Below are 24766 nucleotides of genomic sequence, written 5' to 3' on the forward strand. Positions count from 1 at the left end.
TGAATGAAACAAACAAACAAAAATTGTTTCTGCAATGCTAAAGACGCTGGATTAGAATTTTGCATCCTTCAAATTTCTATCCATTCACCAAAGGATTGCAAGAGTATCGTGAAGGAGGTCTTTGCCATGCTATTGAAACAAAGTACTGTGGTACCTCTGGATGCGAACAGGATCGTTCCGGAGCCCCATTCGCATAATGAGCAGTGCATATCTGAAGCGCGTCTGCGCATGTGCGCAAAGCGATTCGGCGCTTCTGCACATGCGCGTGATGGCATTTTGTGCATCTGCGCATCGCGAACCGCCGAACCCAGAAGTAACCCATTCCGGTACTTCCGGGTTGGCGTGTTCTAACACATGCCGAACGCAACCTGCAGCGACGCACACGAGGTATGACAGTAAAGGTAAAGGGACCCCTGACCATTAGTCCAGTGGACCATTATGTGGACCACTCTGGGTTGCGGTGCTCATCACACTTTACTGGCTGAGGGAGCCAATGTAAAGCTTCCGGGTCATGTGGCCAGCATGACTAAGCCGCGTCTGGCGAACCAGAGCAGCACACGGAAACGCGTTTACCTTCCTGCCGGAGGGGTAACTATTTATCTACTTGCCATTTGATGTGCTTTCGAACTGCTAGGTTGGCAGGAGCGGGACTGAGCAACAGGAGCTCACCCGTCGTGGGGATTCAAACCGCCAGCCTTCTGATCGGCAAGCCCTAGGCTCTGTGGTTTAACCCACAGCGCCACCTGTCCCCACTGAAACAAAGTAGGGGCTAAAAAAAAAAGCAGCACACACCTAAATGCAGATGTCCACCACAATGAGTGATATTTTATTGATAGGAAACCATTTTCCACTCCAATAGTCATACTCTAACTACATGCCACAGCATATGTATGTTGAAGGAGTTCCTTTGGACTGCAGATCCCATTAGCCTCAGGCAGCATGGCCAATAGCCAGAGTTGAAGGGGAGTTTTAATCCAAGAACATCTGGAGGGACTAGGGTCTGGGAATTCTGCTTGGGAAAATTACCCTTAATAACAATTTTCTTTAATCCTTATATGTTGACAAACCAGCAGAGAGCACTAGACGGATAGGTCTCCCGTGATAAAATGTGTGTGATGTTTTGGCAGAACTCCCTTTTATTTTTTTTGTTGCTGGAATACCCGTGCTACATTTTTTTCAGTTTTAAAATCCAAGGCAGGCAATGATTTATTGTACTCTGAGCTAGCAATGAATGCAGCTGAAATGAATTAAGGTGGTGGAGTTCCTGGGTAGTTCTCTGGGAGGTTCCATGTACATCTGATTCCAGGTAATGGCTGGGTGCATTGCAGTGTTTGGCAGTACTAGTGCCAGGGGGAGGGCAGCTGGAGAGACGGAATCAGAAATCTAATCCCGTGAATTCTGCAGGGATATGATCTATGTGTACATGTACCCATGATTTGCTCCCATTTTGGTTATGGGCTCTTTTTCAATTGAATGCACTTGCCCCGTCCCGTATTTATTTATTTACCGATGGTGTCCTACCTTACAGCCGAATTGAAGCACAATTTAAACGTGAAGTAAGACATGAAACCGTTAAAAAGAAGAGGAAAGCCCCCCCATATAAATGCAACAAAACAGAATCTGCTGTACCCCAAAAGTTAAACACAGATTTAAGAAACAGAGGGACAGAATACCTAAGTTATTGAGAAGGCTGGGAGAACAGAAAGGCAGCAAAAATGCCTCTCTAAGCAGGAAGACTCCCTTGGAAACTGAAGCCCAGGGAGCCCAACTAAAGCCAAACCCATAAACCAGTTGAGCAGAAACACCGAGATCCAGCTCAAGCAGACCGACTGAGAATGTATGAGGAGCCCTGATAGATGAGCCCAAAGGCCTATGGGAGTCCAGCATTCCTTTCTCACAGTGGCCAACCAGACGCTCGTGGAAGGTCCATAAGGACCAACCAGATACCCATGGAATGCCATTAGTAGGCCATGAGTGCATTAACACTCTCCCATTTGTGATCCCCAGGCGCTCGTATGCCTCTGGTTCTGGAGGTAAAATAATCACCATGACTAGAAGTCACTGATAGCCTTATCTTCCGTGGATTTGTGCATCAAGGTCTTCTAAGTTGATGGCCATTGCTACTGCATATCTTGTTGTTTCAGATTCCAGAGTTTACCTATGCACAACCGGCTTGCAGATTTGGGCTGCTAATTAGTTCTCCCCCCCCCCCGGTTGTGTCCTGAGATGCCTCCACCATTGCCTTTCAAAGAGAAAACTAGCTGAAGTTTTTGAGATCTTACAGAAAATAATTGCTTCTTTTCAACTGTAATGTATTCCCCCCACTCCCCAACTATCTTTTTGTAAAACCCATGAGAAATTAAAAAGCTAATAGCAGGTAACTGGAAGGAAAGTGTTCTATGAAGCACTTCTTCCATGGAATAAGTATTAAGGCTGATAAATAATAGCTGCAAATATAATTCAAACAAAAAATTGAACTACTTCCACAGGAAACAGAAGTGTCCAATTTCATCAGTGTCTAGACAGGAATGACAGAGCAGTTCTTGTCCTGTAGCACCATCTTTAGATTGCTTTATAATCAGGTTTTGGGGTTGGGTTCTCACTTTTCATCATCATTATGTAAAAGATTTTCCCTTCAGTTATGTGTCCTGTTCCTTTTCTGATCATATGAGTGGCAATGTTCTTTCAAAATAATTGATAAACCGGTTCATTTTTTAAAATACCCCCCCCCCCAAAAGGGAGAAAAGAAGCCATTCCACCATATTGTATAATGTTTGGTAATTATAAAATGGCTGCTTTTGGTTTTAAGGGCTCTCCTGCATAGAAGGGTCCATTTTCATGGGAAGGTCAAAAGTTGTTGTTCTACTCAGGATCTATTGAACAGAAGGTCAAAAGTTCAGTCTAGGAATGTGGCAGTTAAGGGGAAATGGACACTTAACCAGGAGTTTACTATCCTTATAATTGGCTAAAAGGCTGGGGGGAGGAGTGAAAATATGGTACATGAGCTGAGTTGAAGAAAAGTGCTCTTCATAGATTTGAAGAGATGCAATTCAAGAGCTGCATGAAAGAGAAAGGGCTGAAACACCAGAGAGACCAGGGACACTGGAAAGTGGTTGGGAAGTCAGATCCTAGCCTACATCCTGGATTGGCAAATGGGGAAGCAATCTAGGATGCAGGCTGGGCTGGAGGGCGGGGCCGACAGAGCTGGAAGGCTTCCCTCGGGTCCACTCCCTGTCCATTTAAATAGCCTTCACCTGGGGCTCTACTTGTTTCCCCTCACCGGGTTTCCCCAACCACCCTCCTTGGATTCAAGCTGATTGTTAAGGAATTTGCTGTGGCTACGGTGGTTGCTGTTTTATGGGGCCAGGTAGGAATTTGTCCATCAAACCAATTGGCTCTACCTCATAGCAATCATCACAACTGGGTTGGGCGTTGGGGCAATCCTTCGTCTTGGATGGAGGGGAGGTTGTAGTCTTCTCCAAATGATGGGGTATCCCGTTAACGGGATCCGGGGACAGTGGTCATGTCTGCATGCCCAGGCAGGGCCAGGGTCGAGGATGCTCCCCCAGACGGTGGTCCCTGCGGGGGCCGCTCTATTTAATGTAAGTCTTATGAACCATCCTGCCTGGAACGACGTACGCGTCACTTCCAGTGGATGGGCCGGAAGTATTTTGATTGCCTAATGCCCAAGCCAAACCTCTTTCATCTGTATTCAATAAAGTTGTGGCCTGTTTCGATCCAAACATATGGTCTATGTGGTCCTTTTATGTCTGCAGGCTGGGGGACTAGGGAGCACGATGCCTGGACCCCGCAACACAGCTGGACCCAGAAGTAGTAGGAAGGACGGAGCCAGAAGACCACAAAGGGCCCAGATGCTGAACTGCAGGATTCAAAATTGATTTGTTATGGACCAAGCTTGGATCCTAGAACAATAGGCAGGTAGGATCCTAGCATGCAGCAGCTGATTGGCTTGCAGGAGAAGACCAATCAGGCTCCAGGAGGGAAGCAGAATCAGTCAATCAGATGGGACTCATTGTGTAAATAATGTAATAAAAGCCTGAGGTTTGGGGGGGGGCAATTCAATCACTGTTTTACAAGCTGCAATAAAGAGCATGAAATCACCGCAGGACTCCGAGTATATTTCAGATTTGGTTGAGGCAACAGTTTAGAATAGGCATAGCTCAGAGGTGAGGAACCTCCAGTCTATGGATCAAATGTAGCTTGCCTCTGCATTTGCTCAGTGAGGCCATTTTGGTGAAGCCATTCTCACCTACCCTACGCCTGAAATCATATGTGACATCAGGTGGGGCGGATAACAGCAGGACTTCGGAGGAGCAACTGGAAGCTCAAAGTGACTTCCCAGTTGCTTCTTTCCTGGAGCAACACCCCCCCCTCAGCACTGCTCTTTCAACCTCCAAAAGCAGGAGGTTCAAACAGCAGCATGGGGCTGCTGGAAAGCTCTTTCCCCCATGCTGCTCTTCAAATCTCAGACTTCTGGAGGTTTAAGGAGTAGTTCGGGGACTGTTTTACGAAGGCCTTTCTAACACTCCCTGGCTGCTCTTTGAACCACCCGTTTTGGAAGTTCAAGAAGCACCACGGGGATATTTGAAAACGGTTTGTAAACATTGCAGTACTTCACTTGAAGTCCGACAATCGAGCCTTCAGAGTTCATCACCAACACATGGGTGACCCTACCTAAATGTCAAATTTGGCCCACCGGTGGCCAGGGAGAGCCAGTGTGGTGTAGTGGTTAAGAGTGGTAGACTCATAATCTGGGGAACCGGGTTTGCTTCCCCGCTCCTCCACATGCAGCTGCTGGGTGACCTTGGGCCAGTCACACTTCTTTGAAGTCTCTCAGCCCCACTCACCTCACAGAGTGTTTGTTGTGGGGGAGGAAGGGAAAGGAGAATGTGAGCCGCTTTGACACTCCTTCGGGTAGTGAAAAGCGGGATATCAAATCCAAACTCTTCTTCTTCTTCTTCTCTTCTTCTTCTCTTCTTCTCTTTCTTTCTTCTTCGTCTCTTCTTTCCTCTTTCTCTTCTCTTCTTCTCTTTTTTTCTGTCTTCTTCTTCTTCTTTTCTTCTTCTTCTCTCTCTTCTTCTTCTTCTTCTTCCTTCTCTCTTCTTCTCTTCTTTTCGTCTTCTTTCTTTCTTCTTCGTTATCTTCTGCTTCTTCGTCTTCTGGATTAGGCTCTGGCCCATTGGCTGGAAAAGGCTTCCTGCCCCTGGTATAACTGGATGCTATACTCTTGAGGGAGCGGGTGGTACTGTGGTCCAAACCACTTAGCCTCTTGGGCTTGCTGATCAGAAGGTCAGTGGTTCAAATCTCTGTTTTTTATTTTTATATACCGGTATCTCTGTTATTTTTATTTAATCTTATGGTTAAGTACTATAAAAAGCAGCTCTTGACTTGTTTAACTTGTTGCCTTATTTAAACCTAAGTACTGTATAAGCACTGTTTATTTTTGAAAACTTGGCCCCATCTGCTGAACAACCAGCAGCATTCTGTAGCCCCTGAACCTCATGGAGTTGTTTCTGGGGCTCCCCCCTTAGGTTTTGTACCCTAAGGTTTTTGTACTTACACACGGATGATGCAGTTTTGGCAATATAACAATGGCGAACACTTCTGGATATTGGAAAAGCGCTTGTTCATTTCAGCAGTTGTGGAAGTAAGAAGGCAGTTGCCACATGTTCTGCAGGAACTAAATTATAGTGCTGCTGGATTATAATTCTGTGTTTTCCGAATTTTCTAAATTATAATACTGCATTTTTGCACAACAGCACGGCAAAGCTGTTCATCACAAGCAGCTCATTCATTTCGGCAGCAGCAGAAACAAGAAGGCAATTGCTGCAGGAGCTAAATGATAGTGCTGCTGGATTATAATTCCGCATTTCCTGAATTTGCTCAATTATAATACTGCGCTTTCACAACAGCACGGCAAAGATTTGCAGTTGTCTGCAAACATTTAGCTAGCGTTTTGCCCTTGTTGAGGACTACATGGGAAGCTTGGGGTGATAGCCATGCCTGAAATAACAGTATGAAACCTCATTACTCACCTTCAGCAAAATATATACCATTTATTGTAAGGGATGGGAACCGTATTAAAAAGATTATCATACTCACAGTCAGTTTGGTGCCTCTGATGAAATCCATTATTGGCAAGATTCTTTTTCCAATTGTCTCCAGGTGTCTCCTTGCTTCTTCTTTTGTGAGAGGACTGAATGGAGCTTTATGCTCTAGGGAGGTATGAAAGAAGCATTATTTAACAGAACTAACAGCTGTGGACAGAATCACATTGAAAAGATACCTCCCTATTGTGTGGAAACTTAATCCCAAGGCACTGGAAATGGATTAGTCAGGGCTTGCTGGTGGCCAAACGTCTCATTTTTCAACATGGTTGAGGAACCTCAGGCCTGAGGGCTGGATGTGGCCCCCTGAGCATCACCACCTGGCCCTCAGGGCTCTTCCCCAGCCATACCCTGCTCTGAGCCCACTTTTGTCTGGCTTAGAACATGTCATGTATCCATCCACCCACCCATCCATCCATCCATCCTCCATCCATCCATCCAAGACAGCAATATAAGATTTGCGAAAATGACAAAACCAGGAGAAACACGTTCATCATCAATGGTGTATGTGTGAGAGAGAATCCACATTTGTTACCCGAAAATGTCGGCAGCTTCCTGCTGGACATCTTTTCCAGAAATTTCCCAACTTCCTTGTTTTTGAAGCCCAGGGTCAGCAAATAACACTGGGGAGAAGGGCAAGACCAGTTGGCTGTCTGTGGCAAACTGTGAAGTCCATGAGGGTCTGAAAATAAAGGAGAAGCAGAACATGCACAGTGGTCTGTGTGGGGTTGTTCAAAACGGCACTCAGTTTTTCCATTTTTATATGAAGAGAACTCTAAAAATCAATGACACAAATAAATAGCACAAGCACTTCCAAAGCTTGGGGGTGAGGTGGGCACACGGCATGCTCCCCATTCTGGTGTGATTTATTGTTTTCCATTTGGGGTTCACAATTCCACCCTCCCCATAATGTGAAATTAATACGTAAACTGAAAGCCAGTGTAGAAATATCCTAAAGGAATTGGTATCCAAATCAATGGGTAAAAAGCGCTTAATTAATTTTGGCTGAACCATCCCTCGTGTTGTAGGGTGTCAACCTTGTCACCTGTGTATATGTATTCCACATAGTCGGGTGTTTTCTGGTGAAGGCTTCCTTCAACTTGTCTACCTCTTCAGCCTTTACTTTAGCTGCAAATGGCGTGTACATCACTGAAAACATTCGGCTCTTGTGATGGCCTCCTCAATCATAGCCTTAAAAAGAAGAAGGAAAGAAAGAGATATGATACAGGGTCTCTCTTCTGTGTGTGTTTATTAAAAAAATGTGATCTGCTATTAAAGAAGGGGGAGAGGGGGGGAAAGGAGGAAAGAGGAAAATGAAAAATAATTACCTTCATGGATGATATTTCCCCCTTAATAATTGCACAGTCATGCAAAGATAACATATTTTGGGTTTGAATATTAATTAGAGAAAAATTCAAATTAGTTCCAGAATGCATTGCCTATCTCGCTCTCGAAAATCAATTTTAATGTAGAAAACATTTGTAAACAGTTTTCACTGCGGCAGGTCTGCGCCTTGCATGGGAAGAATAAAGGCATTAGGCAAATTATCTCAAAGATAACAAGAAAATGAATTTTAGTTTCTCTGAAGGTCATATCTACACCCACTGGAGATTTTGTTCAAAGCTTGGAGAATTGATCTAAATTTAGGCCGTTTCAAATGTGGATTATCCAGATATAAGAGACAATACACAGGGTGTAATGAAGGGGCAAGCAATTTATCATCCATTTATGAAGAACATTTATGCAGCGGGCTGGTCTGTTAGGGCAATTGGGTCGCTGCCCCACCAATCTCAGCTGACCCCAAGCTGCCTGCCTTTGCTCAGCCAGTCCGAGGGTAGCATTGCTTGTCAACTTCCTTGTCTTCTTTTCAGGGGGCATTCACACTGCACAAGGGATTGATCCAGGGACACATTATCTAGCCAACTGTGGCTGGGTGCACACGCAGAGCCTTGTAGCATTCAAGCTGCATGTGGTTTGTATGTCTCACCCGTATCCTACAGCTTCTATGCACAAAGGGTCTGTGTGCAAGGTTCAATTGGAGTGGAGTCAATGGGAGGAATCCCGGTCCCCTTCCACGCAGGGTGGATTTGATTTAAATCATGATTTAAATCAAATTGATTTAAATCATGATTTAAATCACTAGTCAGTAAGACTTGATTTAAAAAAAAATTTTTTTACAGAAAGACTCATTCTTGCTGGTATAATCTTAATATTTACAACCAGATGAAGGTTTCATTTTTGGAATATTAAATTTTCAGAGTAGTTTTTTTACAGTTATATCAAAAATTACTGAATTGTTTATACTATTAGAAATATATACAGATAATTATGAAATTATTGTGAGGTTTAATGAGTTAAATGTTTATATTTGGGCAACTTTTCTGCCGTACTTTATTGGAAGGAGAAAAATAATCATTTCCTTAATAGCAATTTAAACAATTTATTTAACTAAAACAATAATATTATAGCATATGTATCCATTTTTGTTAACTGATGTGGTTAAACAGTTAAAAAAAACCTGAGTTTTAGCACACATGAAAAACTTAAATCAAATCCTTATATCCTGATGAATAGCCTTTGGACTATAATGTAACTTAAATAGAAAACTATCTTTAGAAATATTTTTCCTCCAAAAGCATTTTATTTTAAAAATCCAATTTAAATTAAAAAAAATCTGATTTAAATAAAAAAATCCTTTTTAAAAAAATCATTGATTTTTATCCACCCTGCTTCCACATGTTGATTGTATTCAGACTTAGAATGTATGAATATATAAGTAATATAGCAGTTTTATATGGTAAGGAAAGAATTCCATGGAGGGGTGGATGGGAAGTCAACAGATATGAGAGATTTGTTCTGAGTATTGTCTAAAAGAATTTGTAAAATCTGAAAATTAAAAAGTTATGCGAGAGAGAGAGAGAGAGAGAGAGAGAGAGAATATGCATGAATAGAGCTACTCTTAGGGATGGGTAAATATCAGTTTTGAATTCTCTGTTTCTCATTTTTCCATTCTTAAATTCAGTTCCTTTTAAAAATGATCTTTATTAATAGTCTTAAATTCAGTTCCTTTCATTTCCACATCAGTTTGTAATAAAAAAAACTCATGAGAAACAGCATTTTAGTATGAGTTTCTCATAATATACATATTTTTGTAAGCAGTTTTTGTTCAGTATAGTTTAATTGCACACTGAAAATGGTGAATGCCTTTATGTACAGGTATATTGCTAAGGGTTTAATGCTAGAAAATTCCATTGGAGGATACTAAGCTAGAAGAGAGCTCTCTAGCTGGGTTCATGAAACTATTGATGTTCTCTGCTCTTTTGTGTGAGTGTTTAACCTTAGCTCATGTGATTAAGGTATTCCAATGCAAATCTTGATTTTGAAAGGGAGTTGGCTTTTGGTCTCTTGTTCTCAGGCACAGGAGAAAGGATGTGATAATGATGCCTCCCCCAGCTGTGGGGGGTGATTTTTTGCTCTGATCATAATTATGTTATATATTTAAGAAGAAGGACCTATGCTTGAATGTGCAAATACTTATACAACTTTATGGATGTATCATTGATTGTTTTGTACCTGTTTTTGAAGACGTTCTGGTTAGTAAAGCTTGGAATAATGGGTTTGGACAATTTTTATTCCAAAATGGGCCAGCTTTTATGCATCCAATTGCTTCATGCTGTGCAATATTAATATCTGCAATATATACACGTTTTTGAAAGCAATCCCCCAATATAATGCATTTGCACATGCTGTTTTCATTAATATAACATTTAGATGTCCAGTTTATCCCATGGTATGTACTTTTGCACACGTTACTTGGCTGGAGAACTGCACTGCGAAATTTGGAGAAGTTTGTTTCAGTTTACTTATTGTTTCGCAAAGGGCAAATTAGGTAGGTTTGCCTTCACAGGCAAGCAGGATAAAATTTCCTCTCCATCCCTAGTTACTCAGAAACATGTTTGCCTTTCATTAAACAGCAATGCCTAATGACATGGCACATTAATTGGACCAACGCTTTTTTAACCCGAAGGCCAGTTTAACAGAGAGTGCCCTTTAGTAGAGACAAATCGACAAAGGCGAAGGAGGAAGGCAAAGATTTCACCCTGGAATGAGTCGCTGAGAAATCTCTGTGTGGAACTGAGAAATTACTGCTAGCCGTTTTACTGGCAGACTGAACAAGACAGCATTTCGGCTCTCAAGGTCACTCTTCGGCGATGCAAAATTGCTCGAGAAATTATGTGTAAATCTGAGTAATGTTTCCTAAAGCCGAGACAATTGTCTCTGCTCGGCTGGAATAGAAAGGCTGAGGTAATTCAATATTTGTCTTCTCTTTTGTAATGGACATAAACAGGTACTTTGGCGTGCATTATGCCACTTCACTTTCGGGAGAATGCTGCCTCGGATGAAAACAGCAATTTGATCTGTTGGCCCTTATGCAATACGTCCTGGAAATGAAATCGAGAAGCAGGTGACCTGCCTTTGCTAACCGTTTCACAGTGGAACCTATCGGTTAAAGCAGAAAGCAAAGTGGCTTTATGTCTAGAAAGAAAAATTAGGGTAGAACAGGGAAACAAAGAAAAAGGCACCAAAAACTGAGGTGGGTGGGGGCCATGTATTTATAACAGGAACCTGCTGCCTCCCAGATGTTGCGTGTTGAGGTCCCCAGACCACCCCTCAAATAATTCACACTTCAGACATGATTTTAAGTTTAAGGTTTTTGGCATTAATTTGGCCACAACTTTATTCAAATACAAATTATGTGAGTGGTTGCTTAGGCATTGGTTCAGACTATCTGTCACTCTAGGGACAGAACTGACATTTGTCAGTAAGGGGAAAACCCTTTGGGGAGAGAATTGGAGCTGGGGGTCTGGCCCTCGTTGTTGTTGTTGTTCAGTCGTTCAGTCGTGTCCGACTCTTCGTGACCCCATGGACCAGAGCACGCCAGGCACGCCTATCATTCACTGCCTCCCGCAGTTTGGCCAAACTCATGTTAGTAGCTTCGAGAACACTGTCCAACCATCTCATCCTCTGTCGTCCCCTTCTCCTCGTTCCCTCCATCTTTCCCAACATCAGGGTCTTTTCCAGGGAGTCTTCTCTTCTCATGAGGTGGCCAAAGTACTGGAGCCTCAGCCTCAGGATCTGTCCTTCCAGTGAGCACTCAGGGCCGATTTCCTTGAGAATGGATAGGTTTGATCTTCTTGCAGTCCATGGGACTCTCAAGAGTCTCCTCCAGCACCATAATTCAAAAGCATCAATTCTTCGGCGATCAGCCTTCTTGACGGTCTGGCCCTCACCTCTCCCCAAATGTTCCCAGGGGCTCTTGCGTGGCCCTGGCCCCGACCGGGGGATACGGACAAAAGCATAGGAGCCCCTGGATTCCTTTAACGGAATTCCCCGCACAGCAGCAGCATTGGAGGGGCAGCCACCGTCAATTCTGACCCCTCCACCAACCAATAATAACCAATGCCTAACCCCAACCTTACAAGTTGTGACTAATTGCTACGCAGTAGGCGAAAACCAGATGGCACCAGCCAATCAGCCAAATGGCAAAATTCCTACCAGGCCCCTGACCTAAGAGCAGACGACCCCATGACAGGCATAGCAAGGTCATGCACAGACGCCTAATAAAAGGGAGGGAGACCGGGTGATCCGATGCACGCAGCGAAGAGGAGGAATGAGCAGCGTGCTAAACAATATATAGACCCTGGCCTGTCAATCAACAAATTGCTACATACAAATCTCCCCAGCTACACCCTGGACCCAATTATAGAGACCATCTATACTAACCCCCCAGCAACAGAGGGGTGTCTTACTGGCCCCCACCGCAACACGTGCTCTCCAGGAAAGAGAACACGCTTTATTGGATTCCAGCTCCCATCATTCCCAGCCACATGGGCAATGGCCAGAAGATGATGGGAATTGTAGTTCAGCAACATATGGAAGGTCACAGGTTCCCCTATCCCAGCTGGGGCAGGCAGGTGGCACAACCCAGTCAACCACGTTCCATTGGGGCGGAGGAACACGCTGGGGCTTGCTGATTAGTCCTTTGGGGTGCTGGGAAGGAATTTTCCATGCTACTTCACTGTCTCTGCAATCCACATCTGTAGAGTTTAACCGGACTTGACTCCCAGGCAGGGGAGGAAATCATGACAGCAAAGTCTTGATAACATCCACAGTCTGAGTGACCTGCAAACAGTGATTGGTTTGGAGGAAGCCATCAATAAAAGGTCTCCCAAAGTGGAAAAGCAATAGACAAGATGCTGGTAAATATCACTGCTGAGAGTACAACCCATTATTCCACCCCATGTATGTTGCTGCTATTTGCTTTTGTCATCTCCGTGGATTTGTGTGTGTGTATGTCGCTCTGTGTGTGTGCGCGTGCGCTAAAGTCTTCATGGACACGACAAATCCTGGGTCCTTTAATATTTCAGGGTTGGAACAAGAGGAGTTTTCATTTTAAGAGCAAGTGGCTCCTCAATGTGTGTTATCCATACAGGACGACTTATGCTTCTGTTGGTGCAATGTTTTCGGCAGATTGTTCATAATCTTCACAGCAGATTGTCCACAGGAAGGGATGCTGGTTTTGCAGATGGTCGCTGCAAAAAAAACCCCATCAATCTCTCTTCTGCATCCGCCAAACCCCTGAGAATTCCAGCACTGGAATGTATGAAGCAACTTCTCCTGAATCTATCCCTAGCATCATCTACTCTTGCCTGGCAGTGGTTCTCCAGAGCCTCAGGAAGATGCCGTGAAACCTGAGGACTGTGTAAAGTATGTGCTTTGCTGCTTAGGTGCTGCATCTCCTCTACAAAGCAAGTTTCTAAACCTCATGATAGAATCATAGAATAGCAATGTTGGAAGGGACCATGAGGATTAACTAGTCAAACTCCCTGCAGTGCAGGAACATTTTGCCCATTGTGGGGCTCAAACCAATGACCCTGAGATTAAGAGTCATGCTCTACCGACTGAGCTACTAACAGATGCATGGGTGTTGTTACTATCTTCTAAAGGTTCTGATCACCCAGAAATCCTCGAGCTTTTGACAGTATAGACCCTGTAAGGTGCTGTCAAAGTGATCAGATGAGACAAAGGAATTGAAAAAGCTGTCAGTGTTTGAATTCCTCACCAATGGAGTCCCTGCACCGGGAAATTTTTAATGTCTAATGTTTTACAATTTTTTATGTGCTGTAATCCGCCCAGAGTGGCTGGGGAAACCCAGCCAGATGGGCGGGGTATAAATAATAAAACAATAAAAATTATTATAACCTACCACCAGTTTCTTTGCTATGACAAGCTGGTTTTTCCCCTACTTCTGTGCTTTTTGGTAGGCTGGCTGGCTGGTTTCTGGTTTTGTTTCCTGTCTAATACCTTTCCCATATGACTACTCTTTGGGCTCATAGGATTAATTGCCTCCTCTTCCAGAGAAGAAATGTTCCCCCTCCTGCTTCTGAGCCTGCCTGTGCTTCTAGAGCAGGGGTTGGCAATGTGCGGCCCACGAAGACTGCTTTACTGGCCCCCAAGCCGCCTGCTCGGTGAGTCCCCTGCGCGCTGTGCTAAACCGGTGCAGTGTGGCACAGGGGCTCACCGAGCAGTGCTGAAAATTGTGTCTGCGCACGCGCATATACCGGAAATTGCGCCTGCACATGTCCAGACACAGAAAATCGCTTCTGACGCGAATTTTGGCATCTGGGCATGTGCAGACACAATTTTCAGCGTTGCGCTGCGCCAGTCCGGCTCACGGACAATCTCCATGGGGGTGATCCGGCCCATGGCTGGTAAACCTTGCTGACCCCTGTTCTAGAGTGAGTTGGCTTCTCTCCACCCTGGTTTCTGCTAGCGTCTTATCTGCGTTCCTTTCAGTGTCAGGGGGAGTAGACAGCCAACTGCTCCCAGCTGTCTGAGAGAAATGCAAGTTTTCCTGCTGCTGGCTGCTTCCTAACTCATGCTGTGCCTCTCTACTTGGGGCAGATGTGTTCATGACACCTACTCTGCTCTTGATGGGGTTACACTACCTCTGAAGGAGCGGATATGAGCTTGGGAGTATTTTTGGATCCTTTGCTGTCACTTGAGGTGGCCTCAAGGAACGGAGGAGTGCCTTCCATCAGGTTTAGCCTCTGAAGATGGTACGGAAACTTCAGCTGGTGCAGAATTTGGCGGCCAGGCTGCTCACTGGGGCAAGGCAGTTGAGCCTGATCCTGGCTCAACTGCACTGGCTGCCAATTCGTTTTCTGGCCTAATTCAAAGTGTTGACCATAAAGCCTTAAATGGCTGAGGACTGCAATACCTCAAGACTGCCTCTCCCCTTTTGAACCGATCCAGACCCCTGCAAACATCATCTGAGGCCCTTCTTTGTGTAAACCACCTTGGGATTAAGGGTGGTATAGAATTTTAAATAACAATAACAATAATACCCTTTGCTGAATTTTAGATTGCAGGATCCTTGCAAACCGATGGTACTATGAATCAAACAAACAAATAAAAATGGACCTACCTTACAAGACAGTTGTAAGGATTGTTAAGTGCTCTGAACTAGCACTGAGACAAATTTCCACGCCCATTTGGGTGGCGGCGGTGGGACATTCGTTCCATGCAAAAGGAGGAGCTTTGCTTGTTTTGAGGTGGAATGAATTTGCAAAATTGTAGGTTTGGGAGGGGGGAGATTTGGCTTCCCCCCTCCTGCTTTCAGACTCTGCAAAACAACTGCCTAAAGTGGGCATGAGGTACAATGAAGCCTCTTACCCCCCCCCCCCCAGTTCCTGCTGTGGGTCTGGAAAACCCCCAGCTTGCTCTTCATTTAAAATGCCAAACTCTCTCGCCCCCCACAAGCACCTTTCCAGACTTTCTCCTGCAGCCTCAGCTTTCGGACTGGTGGTGGTTTCTTTCTGCTCTTAATGGTTACACTGTTTTCTTCATCATGAATGTTAACCTATCCTATCAACAGGCCAGGAAAGCAGACCAATGCATCAATAATTGGTGTTAAGGATGTCCAGCGTCTTGGAGCTCTGTCTCTCCTTCTGCATTAGCTCTCTCCTCCCCAGCGACTGGCTCATTTATTTAAGAATCCACAAAGGAGGGCAGACTGTAGTAGACTGAAAGGCTAGGATCCTTCCCATTTAAGAGAATAGGATCGAGCACAGATTATTTTTGCTCTTGCGCTAGAGTATTTTGGCAAAGGATACTAGATATTATGAAGGGCATAATCAGATGTAATATAACGTTGACACCTAGGCCATCTCTCTTAGGCTATCTGAAAGGCATAATTAATGAGGAAGATTTAGAATTAGCCACAGCTGTATTGACTGCAGGGAGGCTAGTGATAACTGCCAACTGGAAATCTTCAGAACTGCTGGGTAAATTATAATGGCACACTAAAATCTTGGACACAGCATTGCAACCTAAAATCGCTTGCTATCAAGGGAGAAAGATGAGCTCCTTGTTGAGGCCAGTTGGGCCTCTGTAACACGGGGAACAACAGACAGCGTTCCTCCAGATGATTACGGATCATTGGTCCTACCTAGTACCGATAACACTCACCGGTTTGCTTCAACAAACTGCAGGCTACTGTTGAGCAACAATGGAAAGAACAGCGGAGATTTTTGCTGTCTTGTTTATTTGTGAGCATGCAATGCATTCATTTACAATACAAATGCAGATTTTTTCATTCTTTCTCTCTGCCAGGAGTTACTAGGTCATATGATCCTCCATTCCCCTTTCCCTTTCCTTTTTTTTAAATGAAGAAACCCTTCTGGGACCCCACATTTAAACTCTTCCCTGGTCTCCTTGCTGGCCCTAGCAGGACCAATTTGTCCAGTTAGCCCTGGGGATCACTTGATGTTTACTGAACTGGGTCCCCCCCCAAAAAAATGACCCTGAATTTTTCGAATTTTATTGACATGGATGCTACATTTATGTTGTATTTTATGCTGATTTTAAAGTTGCTTTTAATCAATGTTTTATATTTGCTGTTAGCCGCCCTGAGCCCAGTTTTTAAATTGGGAAGGGCGGGGTATAAATAAATAAAAAATATTATTATTATTATTATTATTATTATTATTATTATTATGGGATGAGGGAAGAAAAGGGAAGAATGAAGAGAAGATAAAGGAGTGGTTGAAGGGCTGAGGAGATCCCCTCCAACATTTCTCCGAAGAAAATAGGGGTGTCCAGTGGTAGTTTTCTCTGGAAAAAGAAGTGCTGGAACTAACCATGAACACCTCCCTCATTCTCTTAGAATGGCAATGGTGCCCACCTGATAGGTGACGGAGCTAAGTTCCGGCGAGTTCCGGCTGGAAAAAAAAAAGCCCTGGGGACATCCTATTCCATAGCCTCCAGCATTTCTCTGATGAAAATAGGGACATTCTAAGGAAAAGTGGGAGATTCCATGATCAAATCAGAAACCAGGATGGCTTCCTTAAATCTGGGACTGTCCCTGGAAAATAGGGACACTTGGAGGGTCTGAGGAGACAGGGGGCGGCAGAGGCTTTCACATTGACTCAGATACTTATTTACCTGCATCTCAAAGAACATGTTTCCAGCATGCTAGAATGAAGCAGCCTCTGTTTCTTTTGCCCTCAAGTCCTCTCTCTACACAGGCTAGACCTGGTCAGGCAGCCATGACAGATTCTCTCATAGGCCTCAGTTTCCAGCACTTGTTTTATGTGAAAGCTGTTGCAACAGATCTATGCTCTGTTTAGACCACTTCTCTGCATTTTCCTGGATTTCCTTGAATAATTTTATGTGCCTTTAATTAGGGAGTTTTAAAAGTGGCACGATACGTCACCCTTATGTCTATGCAAGTTGTATAAGATGACCCGAAGCTGCAGAAAGCGCTTTGCTATTTTGGAAACTGGGAAGATGTCAAGAAAGAGACTGAGAGATAAAGTGTTCCCCAAAGACACCAATGATTTATGCAGTGGCATTCCCCAGGGACTCAGGTGTACCCCAAAGGAGCGTACTGAGCTGCGTAGCAGAATTCCCTGGGGGAATAATGAAGTTCCCTGAGAATGGCAGCTGTTTCCCCCTCACCCGAAGGAAAAGAAGAGCTCTCTTAGAACTATCAAGCTCAGAACTATCAGTTTCCATCAGTCCCAGCAAGTTTGGCTATTGGAAAGGGATGATGGGAACTGTAGTCCAAGAGAATTTGAAAGGCCACAGTTTCCTCATCTCTAGATGGCTGCTTACACTCTCCAGTGGGCCAAAGGCAGAAGTAGGTTTGTAAGCTCATCATCATCATCATCTGTTACCTGGACAGGTAAAAAGTGGCTGTCAATCAATGCGTGCAGGTTAATTGCAGAGAACCTCGTGTTGCCTTTTTGGAATGAAAGTATATACAATTTGTCGGTAGCATATTTTAAATTCTATGTTGTGCTTTCAATTAGATCACATCCATAACTGCTTTAGCAGTCATGGTTTTCCCCAAAGAATCCCAGGAAATGTAGTTCACCCTCCAAGGTCGTAAAATGTTGGATTAGATCAGTTTAATTGTATTGATTGATTGATTGATTGATTGATTGACTGATTGACTGATGATGATTATGTACCATTATTGAAACTAATTGTAATTGTGGCTAAAACATTTTTCGAATTGTAACACTTACTCTGGCTCATCTGATACACTGTGAAGTGTAGGTGGGTTCCCACAGGGTAAGACACAGCGGCAACAGCAAGAACTTTTATTGAACTACATAACTAGTAAACAGGGGCAAAGCATTTGCTTATATACATTCCTGAAAGCCTGGGCCACTCCCACTCCCAACGTGATTGGCTGTCTAAACTTCCAAGCTGCGAATCACGGCTCGTGAGTTCAAGGGCCAATGTCAGAGGCCAAAATCCTGAAATGTTCTGTGATTGGACATCATGTATTGAGTCAGAACACAGCTCAGAATCCTTAGTCCAGACTCAAGCTCGGGCAAACACAGACCACTGAATACATAACATGTTGTGTGACATTCTGGGCATAGTAGCGTAAATAGATGATATCCAATTGGAATATCTGAATAGTGGCCCTTATCCATCCTCTGAGCTGGGATCCTGACTTGGCTTACTCCCAGTTCCTTAGAGAAACTCAAGATTGAGGGTCTTTTCTGCAACGGTACTTTGGCTGTGGAATAGTGTGAATAATGCATTCTTACTGTTATTATATCACTAGGCTGTTTTTTTTTCTAAGGGTGAGGGAAAAGAAACAGCACAGAGCACCCCCACCTTCCCATTCAGTAGCGCTCATTCCATTCAATGAATAAAACATTGCATGTACAATAATAGTTGAGAACTTCTGGCTTAACTGCTGTTTTATGCCTCTAATGTAGGTCACGTCACATATCAGCTTATTATTTGGGTTCTTAAATGTGTTTAATAACTTAAGACGGCGCAGTATTTTTGTACATGGCGTGGTTATTTTAAAACTGGCGTTGCGGAACGGCTAAAAATACATCTTGTGCTGAGCTCTAAAAGGCAAAGCCACGGAGGCTTAAGAGATTTATTTTAAAGTTCAGGAAGTGTTAGATGCTACAACAAACTGTAAGTGTATTATTTCGCAGGAAAGGGGATCCAGACTTAGCTGTCACTTCAACCTCGCAAGGGAGATATGTGCACAGAGGCAGCTTCCCCATGAGGAATTCTCTGTTGCATCAGGAATTCTCTGTGTAGGTAGGGATATGCATCCTAAGCCACTGTCTCAGGCAGCCTGGGGATTGTTGTTGGTGGGTTTTTGTCATTATCTTGTTGGGCTGTGTATGTGATAAAAGGGAGCCATATCAGGATGAAGGAGTCTTCTTCTATTTGTCCCCGTGTCAGTTTCAGCTTATTTGTTAATTTTTCTAGTAAGGCTGTTTCCCATACTATTTGGTCTCTCCAATGTCTGGTTATGATGTTTCTGGCTGCTGAAAGTAGGCGGGTTATGAGTTCTTTGTGGTGTAAGTGGGCATTATTGTTTTGGAAAATGTTTAGTAGGGCCAATTCTGGGGTGATTTCTATTACCGGTACTTGCTTGGTTATTTTACATATTTCTCATATGGTTCTTAAACTAGAAGACACCCAAATGTCCTGGTTAACATATCACCAATTACATGCCTTCTTAAACAATCCTGTAGTATAATCAGCAGCAACTAGGCCCTCGGCAACCTTCGAAAACCTCATCCTAACAACGAAGGGACACGCAGAGGGATGGTTTCTGCAATATACAAAATACTACTCAAAATCCCACTAACCCCCTAGACGCAATCAAAAAACAATGGGAGGGTGACATAGGATATGAGATTAACCCCACTCAATGGACCAGAATGTGGTCTAAACCCCCCTTTAAATCCATATCAATGAAAAGAAAAGAACTCACTCTGAAACTCACTTACAGGTGGTACCTAACGCCAAGAAAATTAGCATTAATACGCCCAGGAACCTCACCAAAATGCTGGAGAGGGTGCACCTCCACAGGCACATACCTCCACATGTGGTGGGAGTGCCCCAAGATCCAACTATTCAGCCTGGGGATTGTTGTACATGCCTGGAGAATTTAGGGGTTGGCCATCTTTTTAAGACAATGGGCATGGTGAATGCCACGGGTGTCACCACTTCCAGCCACTTCTTTCCTCATTCCCACCCAGGGATTGGGGTAAAAGTTGAATCAGCACACAGGGGCGGGGTTGGGGGGGAGAGAAAGTGGGAAAGAGCATCGCTCTTCCAACTTCTTCCTTCATGGCCATGGCAAGGGAGGTGTCTCAGAGACTTCTGGGGCACCAGGGAAGACCTCAGGGGTGCTGTTGTGCCTACAGGCACCAAGTTGGCAACCCTTGCTGCAGAAAGAGCAACGCCAGCACATTTTTACCATTTAGTGACACCTCATGATCATTAGAAGAACACACAAAAGTGTAGACAAGGATATATAGACAGTTTGGAACAGGAGTGGCAAGTCAAACGTACTGTTTTGCTGGTCAAGTAAGAGCAGAAGGCCAAACACCTGGCATTTATACAAGGCGTGGCCAATCCAAAGGTGCCATACTGCCAGCCAACTGCAGGGCGATGTTGTACTATTTTCACCAATATGTGCATCATCATTATCATCACCATCACCATCATCTACTAAATTTGTATACAGTGGTACCTCGGGTTACGGATGCTTCAGGTTACAGACTTCAGTTACAGACTCCGTTAACCCAGAAATAACGCTCAGGTTAAGAACTTTGCTTCAGGATGAGAACAGAAATCACGCGCGGTGGCAGCAGGAGGCCCCATTAGCTTTTATTATTATTATTAAAGATTTTCTTGATTTACAAAAGTGTGTGCAATGTCTCTCTCATATTTTTTCCATGTAACATTTTTACAAATCACTGTTGGTTGTTGAGACATTAGGGAGAGAAGGGGAAAGGGTGGGGGATGGGTGAGGGGGGTGACGATGTTTCTATTTTCCTTAATATATGTAGGGTTTGGCATCAGTGTTGTTTGTGTAGGTTCTCCGTTGTTCGCTTGTGCTTCTTTGGCGGTGAGAGAGGTCGGGATTGGCGTAGGGTGTGATTGTTCATTTGTGGTTGGCTGTGGTGATCTTTGGTTTTCTGTGTGAGTGGGTGGGTGGGTGTTTTTGATCAGGTTAGCCATATTGATTTGTATGCTGTCGGTAGATTTTTTGTCATTGGGAGGCCCCATTAGCTAAAGTGGTTCCTCAGGATAATAACAGTTTCAGGTTAAGAACGGACCTCCAGAACAAATTAAGTTCTTAACCTGAGGTACCACCCTCAGCCGCAGATCTCAGGGCGGTTCACAACATGAAAGCACAAAATACATGATAAACAACAACAAAAAAACCTACAAACAATAACTCTCACCCGCTCCCACCAACAAATTTAAAAGGGTTGAAGAGGAACATTCCACAGACAGGGAGCCACTGCTGAGAAGGCCTTTTCTCATGTTGCCACCCTCCAGACCTCTCGTGGAGGAGGCACACAAAGAAGGGCCTCAGAAGATGATTGCAGGGTCTGGATGGGTCCATATGGAGAGAGAGAGACAGTCCTTGAGGTATTGCGGAAATGTATGCACACTTTACCGTAGTATGTGCATTTTGTACGCATTGCTTGGCTGGAGAACAGCACTGTCAATATGGAGAGGTGGGGATTTTGAAGGATGGCTCGTTTCTGGCTCATGTATTGTTTCAGGAAATCTGAATTAGGGCAGGTTCACCTTTAAATGCTGTCGAAATCAAATCTCTCTCTCTTCCTTGCTCCAAAATCATTCTAGCCATGTAACATGGCAATGCACTGTGTGTGGTAGGTGGCCCCAGCAGTCCAGCTAAAAGCGACGGCCAAGAGATTACCTCCGAAATCCAAACCTACTGTTCAGTGGGGGGTTTATGAATGTCTGCTGAGTTTGACACACTGCATGGCACCTCCAAGGCACATCTAAATTAAGCGTGATCCGCATAGCTGCTTGTGTTCCCTCTCTTCCCCCCCCCTTTCCTCTTCCTGTATAGGCGGGCAAGGTGCTTGGCTGCTGAACAGTGGTATAATTTCAGTACCCAAGTGTGGCGTTTGCCTTTCTAGGGATACACAGGAGAAGGAGTAAGTAAGGGGTTAAGTGGCTGGCCCTAGGCTAACCAATAAACAGAGGGGGGGAGGAGCTAGGGGCAGCTGAAGGAGTCAGTTAGAGTTAGGAGGGCAGTTGATGAAGAGCTGTTGATCGAGGGAGTTGGTTGGTGGGTGGTGGTTGATTGTGAGGGTTGGTGGTGAGGTATAGTGGTGAGCGTAGGCAGGGTTGTAACCATTATCTTAAGTTGTTGAAGTTTTTAAATAAACACTTATTATTTTGTTTAAAATTGCACCCTGACTGTGAAAGTTATTACCAGGGAGGGGATCCTGGTTGGTGGCAGCGAAGCGCGTGGTGGCACAGGGATCAATAGTCCGTCAAACGACCGGGGACCCTGTGTGATCGCCACAAAACTGACGGCAGCGGCGGGACGAGATCAATACGCCAGCAGGAGACATCAATAAGCCCGTGGAGGGATATTGAGATCATTGTGCCTGTTCACCACAAAAATTGGCAGAAGCAGCTGGGGTTAAACAATACACCTGGAGGGGGAAGGGTAAATCTGTGAAGTGATAACCTAGCCCGGGGTGTAGTTGTGGTTACCCAAGGACGCTGCAAGGCTAAGATAACAAAAGGAGAAAAGAGAGCTCACAAATCTGTTCTGGCAGAGGGTTTTGACTTGGGGTCGGAGGAAGTAAGCTTAACGGGTAGAGAGAAGACCCATAGCAGAACTTTGAGACCCGAGTCTGGAGAGACCTAGCCAGGGGGAACAGTGCTGAGAGGAGATTTCTCTTATTTTGTTAATTTAACTGTCAATCCTCAATCACACAATATGCCACCTAAAAACAAAGAACCCTGTGAGGGAACCAGCTCAAGATAGCTCTGAAGGGGAGGAAAATGGGAATCCTCTGAGGGAAGAGCAGAGCTTAGAAGATGAAACTAATATTGTACCTGAGGCGAGAGAGCCACAAGTTTCTATAGAATTAGAAAAGTGGAAACTAGAACAACAATATAAATTAGAATTAGAAAAAGAAAGAATTCGAGCTGAGAGGGAAAGTGAGAGCGAAAGAATTCGAGCTGAGAGGGAAAGTGAGAGCGAAAGAATGCAATTTCAGTTGGAAATGAAGAAACTAGAATTAGCAGCCATGGAGAATCAAAATAACAGTAATAACACCAGTAGTCAAACAACAGGGAAGGTAGATTTAAAGCGATTCCCTGAGTTCAAGGAGAAAGATAGCCCAGAGGCTTTTCTGATATCATTTGAGAGCCTGTAAAGATTTCCAAGTGAAGGATGAGGAGAAAATGGTGATCTTAAGGGCTAGAATTAGTGGGGTACTGGCAGAAATATACGCCCAAATGACAGAAGAACAGTCAACAGACTTTGAGATGTTTAAACAATTAATTTATACGAGGTTTGGAATTACCTCAGAACAACTAAGAAAAAAATTCAGGAGTGTGGACAAAGTTGAGAGAAGAAACGTATGCTCAGTTGGGGCAAAAATTACAAATTACCTCAAAAAATGGTTAGAGCAGGACTGGTGCGGATTCAATTCAAAAAATCAGAGAGGTTATTGCGTTGGAGCAATTTTATGCCCCATAACTGGGGAGTTGAAATATCTTGTGAAGGAAAGAAGTCCTAAAACCATTCAGGAGGCAGCAACCATAGCTGACCAAATTAATGAAATTAGGGACCATGGATTTGATAGTCCAAAATTTGGCGGGAAATTGTGGGGGAACCCCAGAAAACCAATTTCAATATGCTAAAGGAAGCTCTTCTCCGGCAATGAAAAGGGAAACATACCACAGTCAAAAAGCCCAAGTGACGTGGGCCAAACTAACACCCATACCTCTGAGGGTAAAAGAAAATAAATCTAATTATACTGGGGGAAGAGATATGAGGTGCTGGTCGTGCAACAAACTGGGCCACAGAAGCTTTGAATGTAAGACTGGTGAACAAGCTAAATCTGGGAGCACAAACACTCAAAAACACTCTTATTGTATCCACTCAGTAGGGCAGGGTGAGGCTAAGCAGGTTGCCATGGAAACCGAAGCTTAGCTAGGCCTGAGACAGAGGAGATTCCTGAGGCCTCAGTAATACAGTGTTACTTGATTAAACAGAATGATTTGCTCTTGAGAAAGTCAGGAGAAAATATTTGGATTGAAAACAAAAAATATCTAGGGTTAAAAGATACCGGATCCCAAATCACAATTGTTCATCCTGAGATATCAGTCCCGATAAAGTTATTCCAGGAAAACTATAGAATTAAAAGGAATCGCCAAAGAGCCAGTTAGACTCCAAATGGCTGAGGTAAACGTTAAGTTACATGACTGGAGTGGCAAGTGGCAAGTGGCCATTTCAGAGGAAATCCCCACTGCGGTGCTTGTCGGTTGGGATCTCCTGGAGCATGTGCAGAGTGCGTTTGTGATTACCCACTCAAAAGGGGGCCAACTGTCAACTGATACTGAGGGAAGCGAAACAGTTGCCAATGAGGGCAGGACTCAAAGTCCTCAAGTTGAAACTTTGAGTGAGCCAGGCTTCCTAATACCTTTTAAAAATACTCAAAGACTAGTTTCTCTCAGGAACAAAAGAATGACATGGGACTAAATGGCTGTTTTTGAGGCAGCAAAATCTACTGTTCCATTAACCCCTGATTGCCCAGAGAGGTTCTGCCTAGAGGAGGGGCTGTTATATCGTGAAGCCCTTAGCACACCTTATAAAGGGGGAGGAGGAAACCGCAGACAACTCGTGGTTCCTCACATGTATAGAGAAAAATCATAAGCAAGCCCATAATAGTATTTTTGGGGCACATATGGGATAACTCGGACCAAACGAAGAGTGGCACAAAATTTCTATTGGCCAGGAATGGGGAAGCAAATTAAAATGTATTGCAAGCCTGTGACATTTGCCAGAGGCAGGGATCAGGTCAGGACAAAACCAAGGCCAAAACTGTGTCCTTTACCTGTAATCTCCACACCAGCCCAGAGTTTAGAACACGACGTGGCACAACCCGTGCCTAGAGCAACCAAAAAGGGGAATGAAATGCAACTAGCCTGGGAGGAACCATCCCAAATCGTGTCCAAAATAAATAATGTAAACTACCTTATCCAGCAGGGGGATGAGGGGCGCAAGGTAG

At 44.2% G+C, this 24766-nt stretch overlaps 1 protein-coding gene across 1 annotated transcript in view; it reads right to left on the reverse strand.

Moving 5' to 3' along the window:
• Positions 1-24766, reverse strand: part of SPATA16 (spermatogenesis associated 16) — a 139870-nt gene that overhangs the window by 38758 nt on the left and 76346 nt on the right. The window contains 5 exon segments of the mRNA XM_033150666.1: positions 6124-6236; positions 6664-6810; positions 7174-7197; positions 7200-7280; positions 7283-7319. Coding sequence (XP_033006557.1) covers positions 6124-6236; positions 6664-6810; positions 7174-7197; positions 7200-7280; positions 7283-7319 — 402 coding nt within the window.

This window comes from Lacerta agilis, chromosome 5 (genome assembly GCF_009819535.1).
Source record: "Lacerta agilis isolate rLacAgi1 chromosome 5, rLacAgi1.pri, whole genome shotgun sequence".
NCBI lineage: Eukaryota > Metazoa > Chordata > Lepidosauria > Squamata > Lacertidae > Lacerta > Lacerta agilis.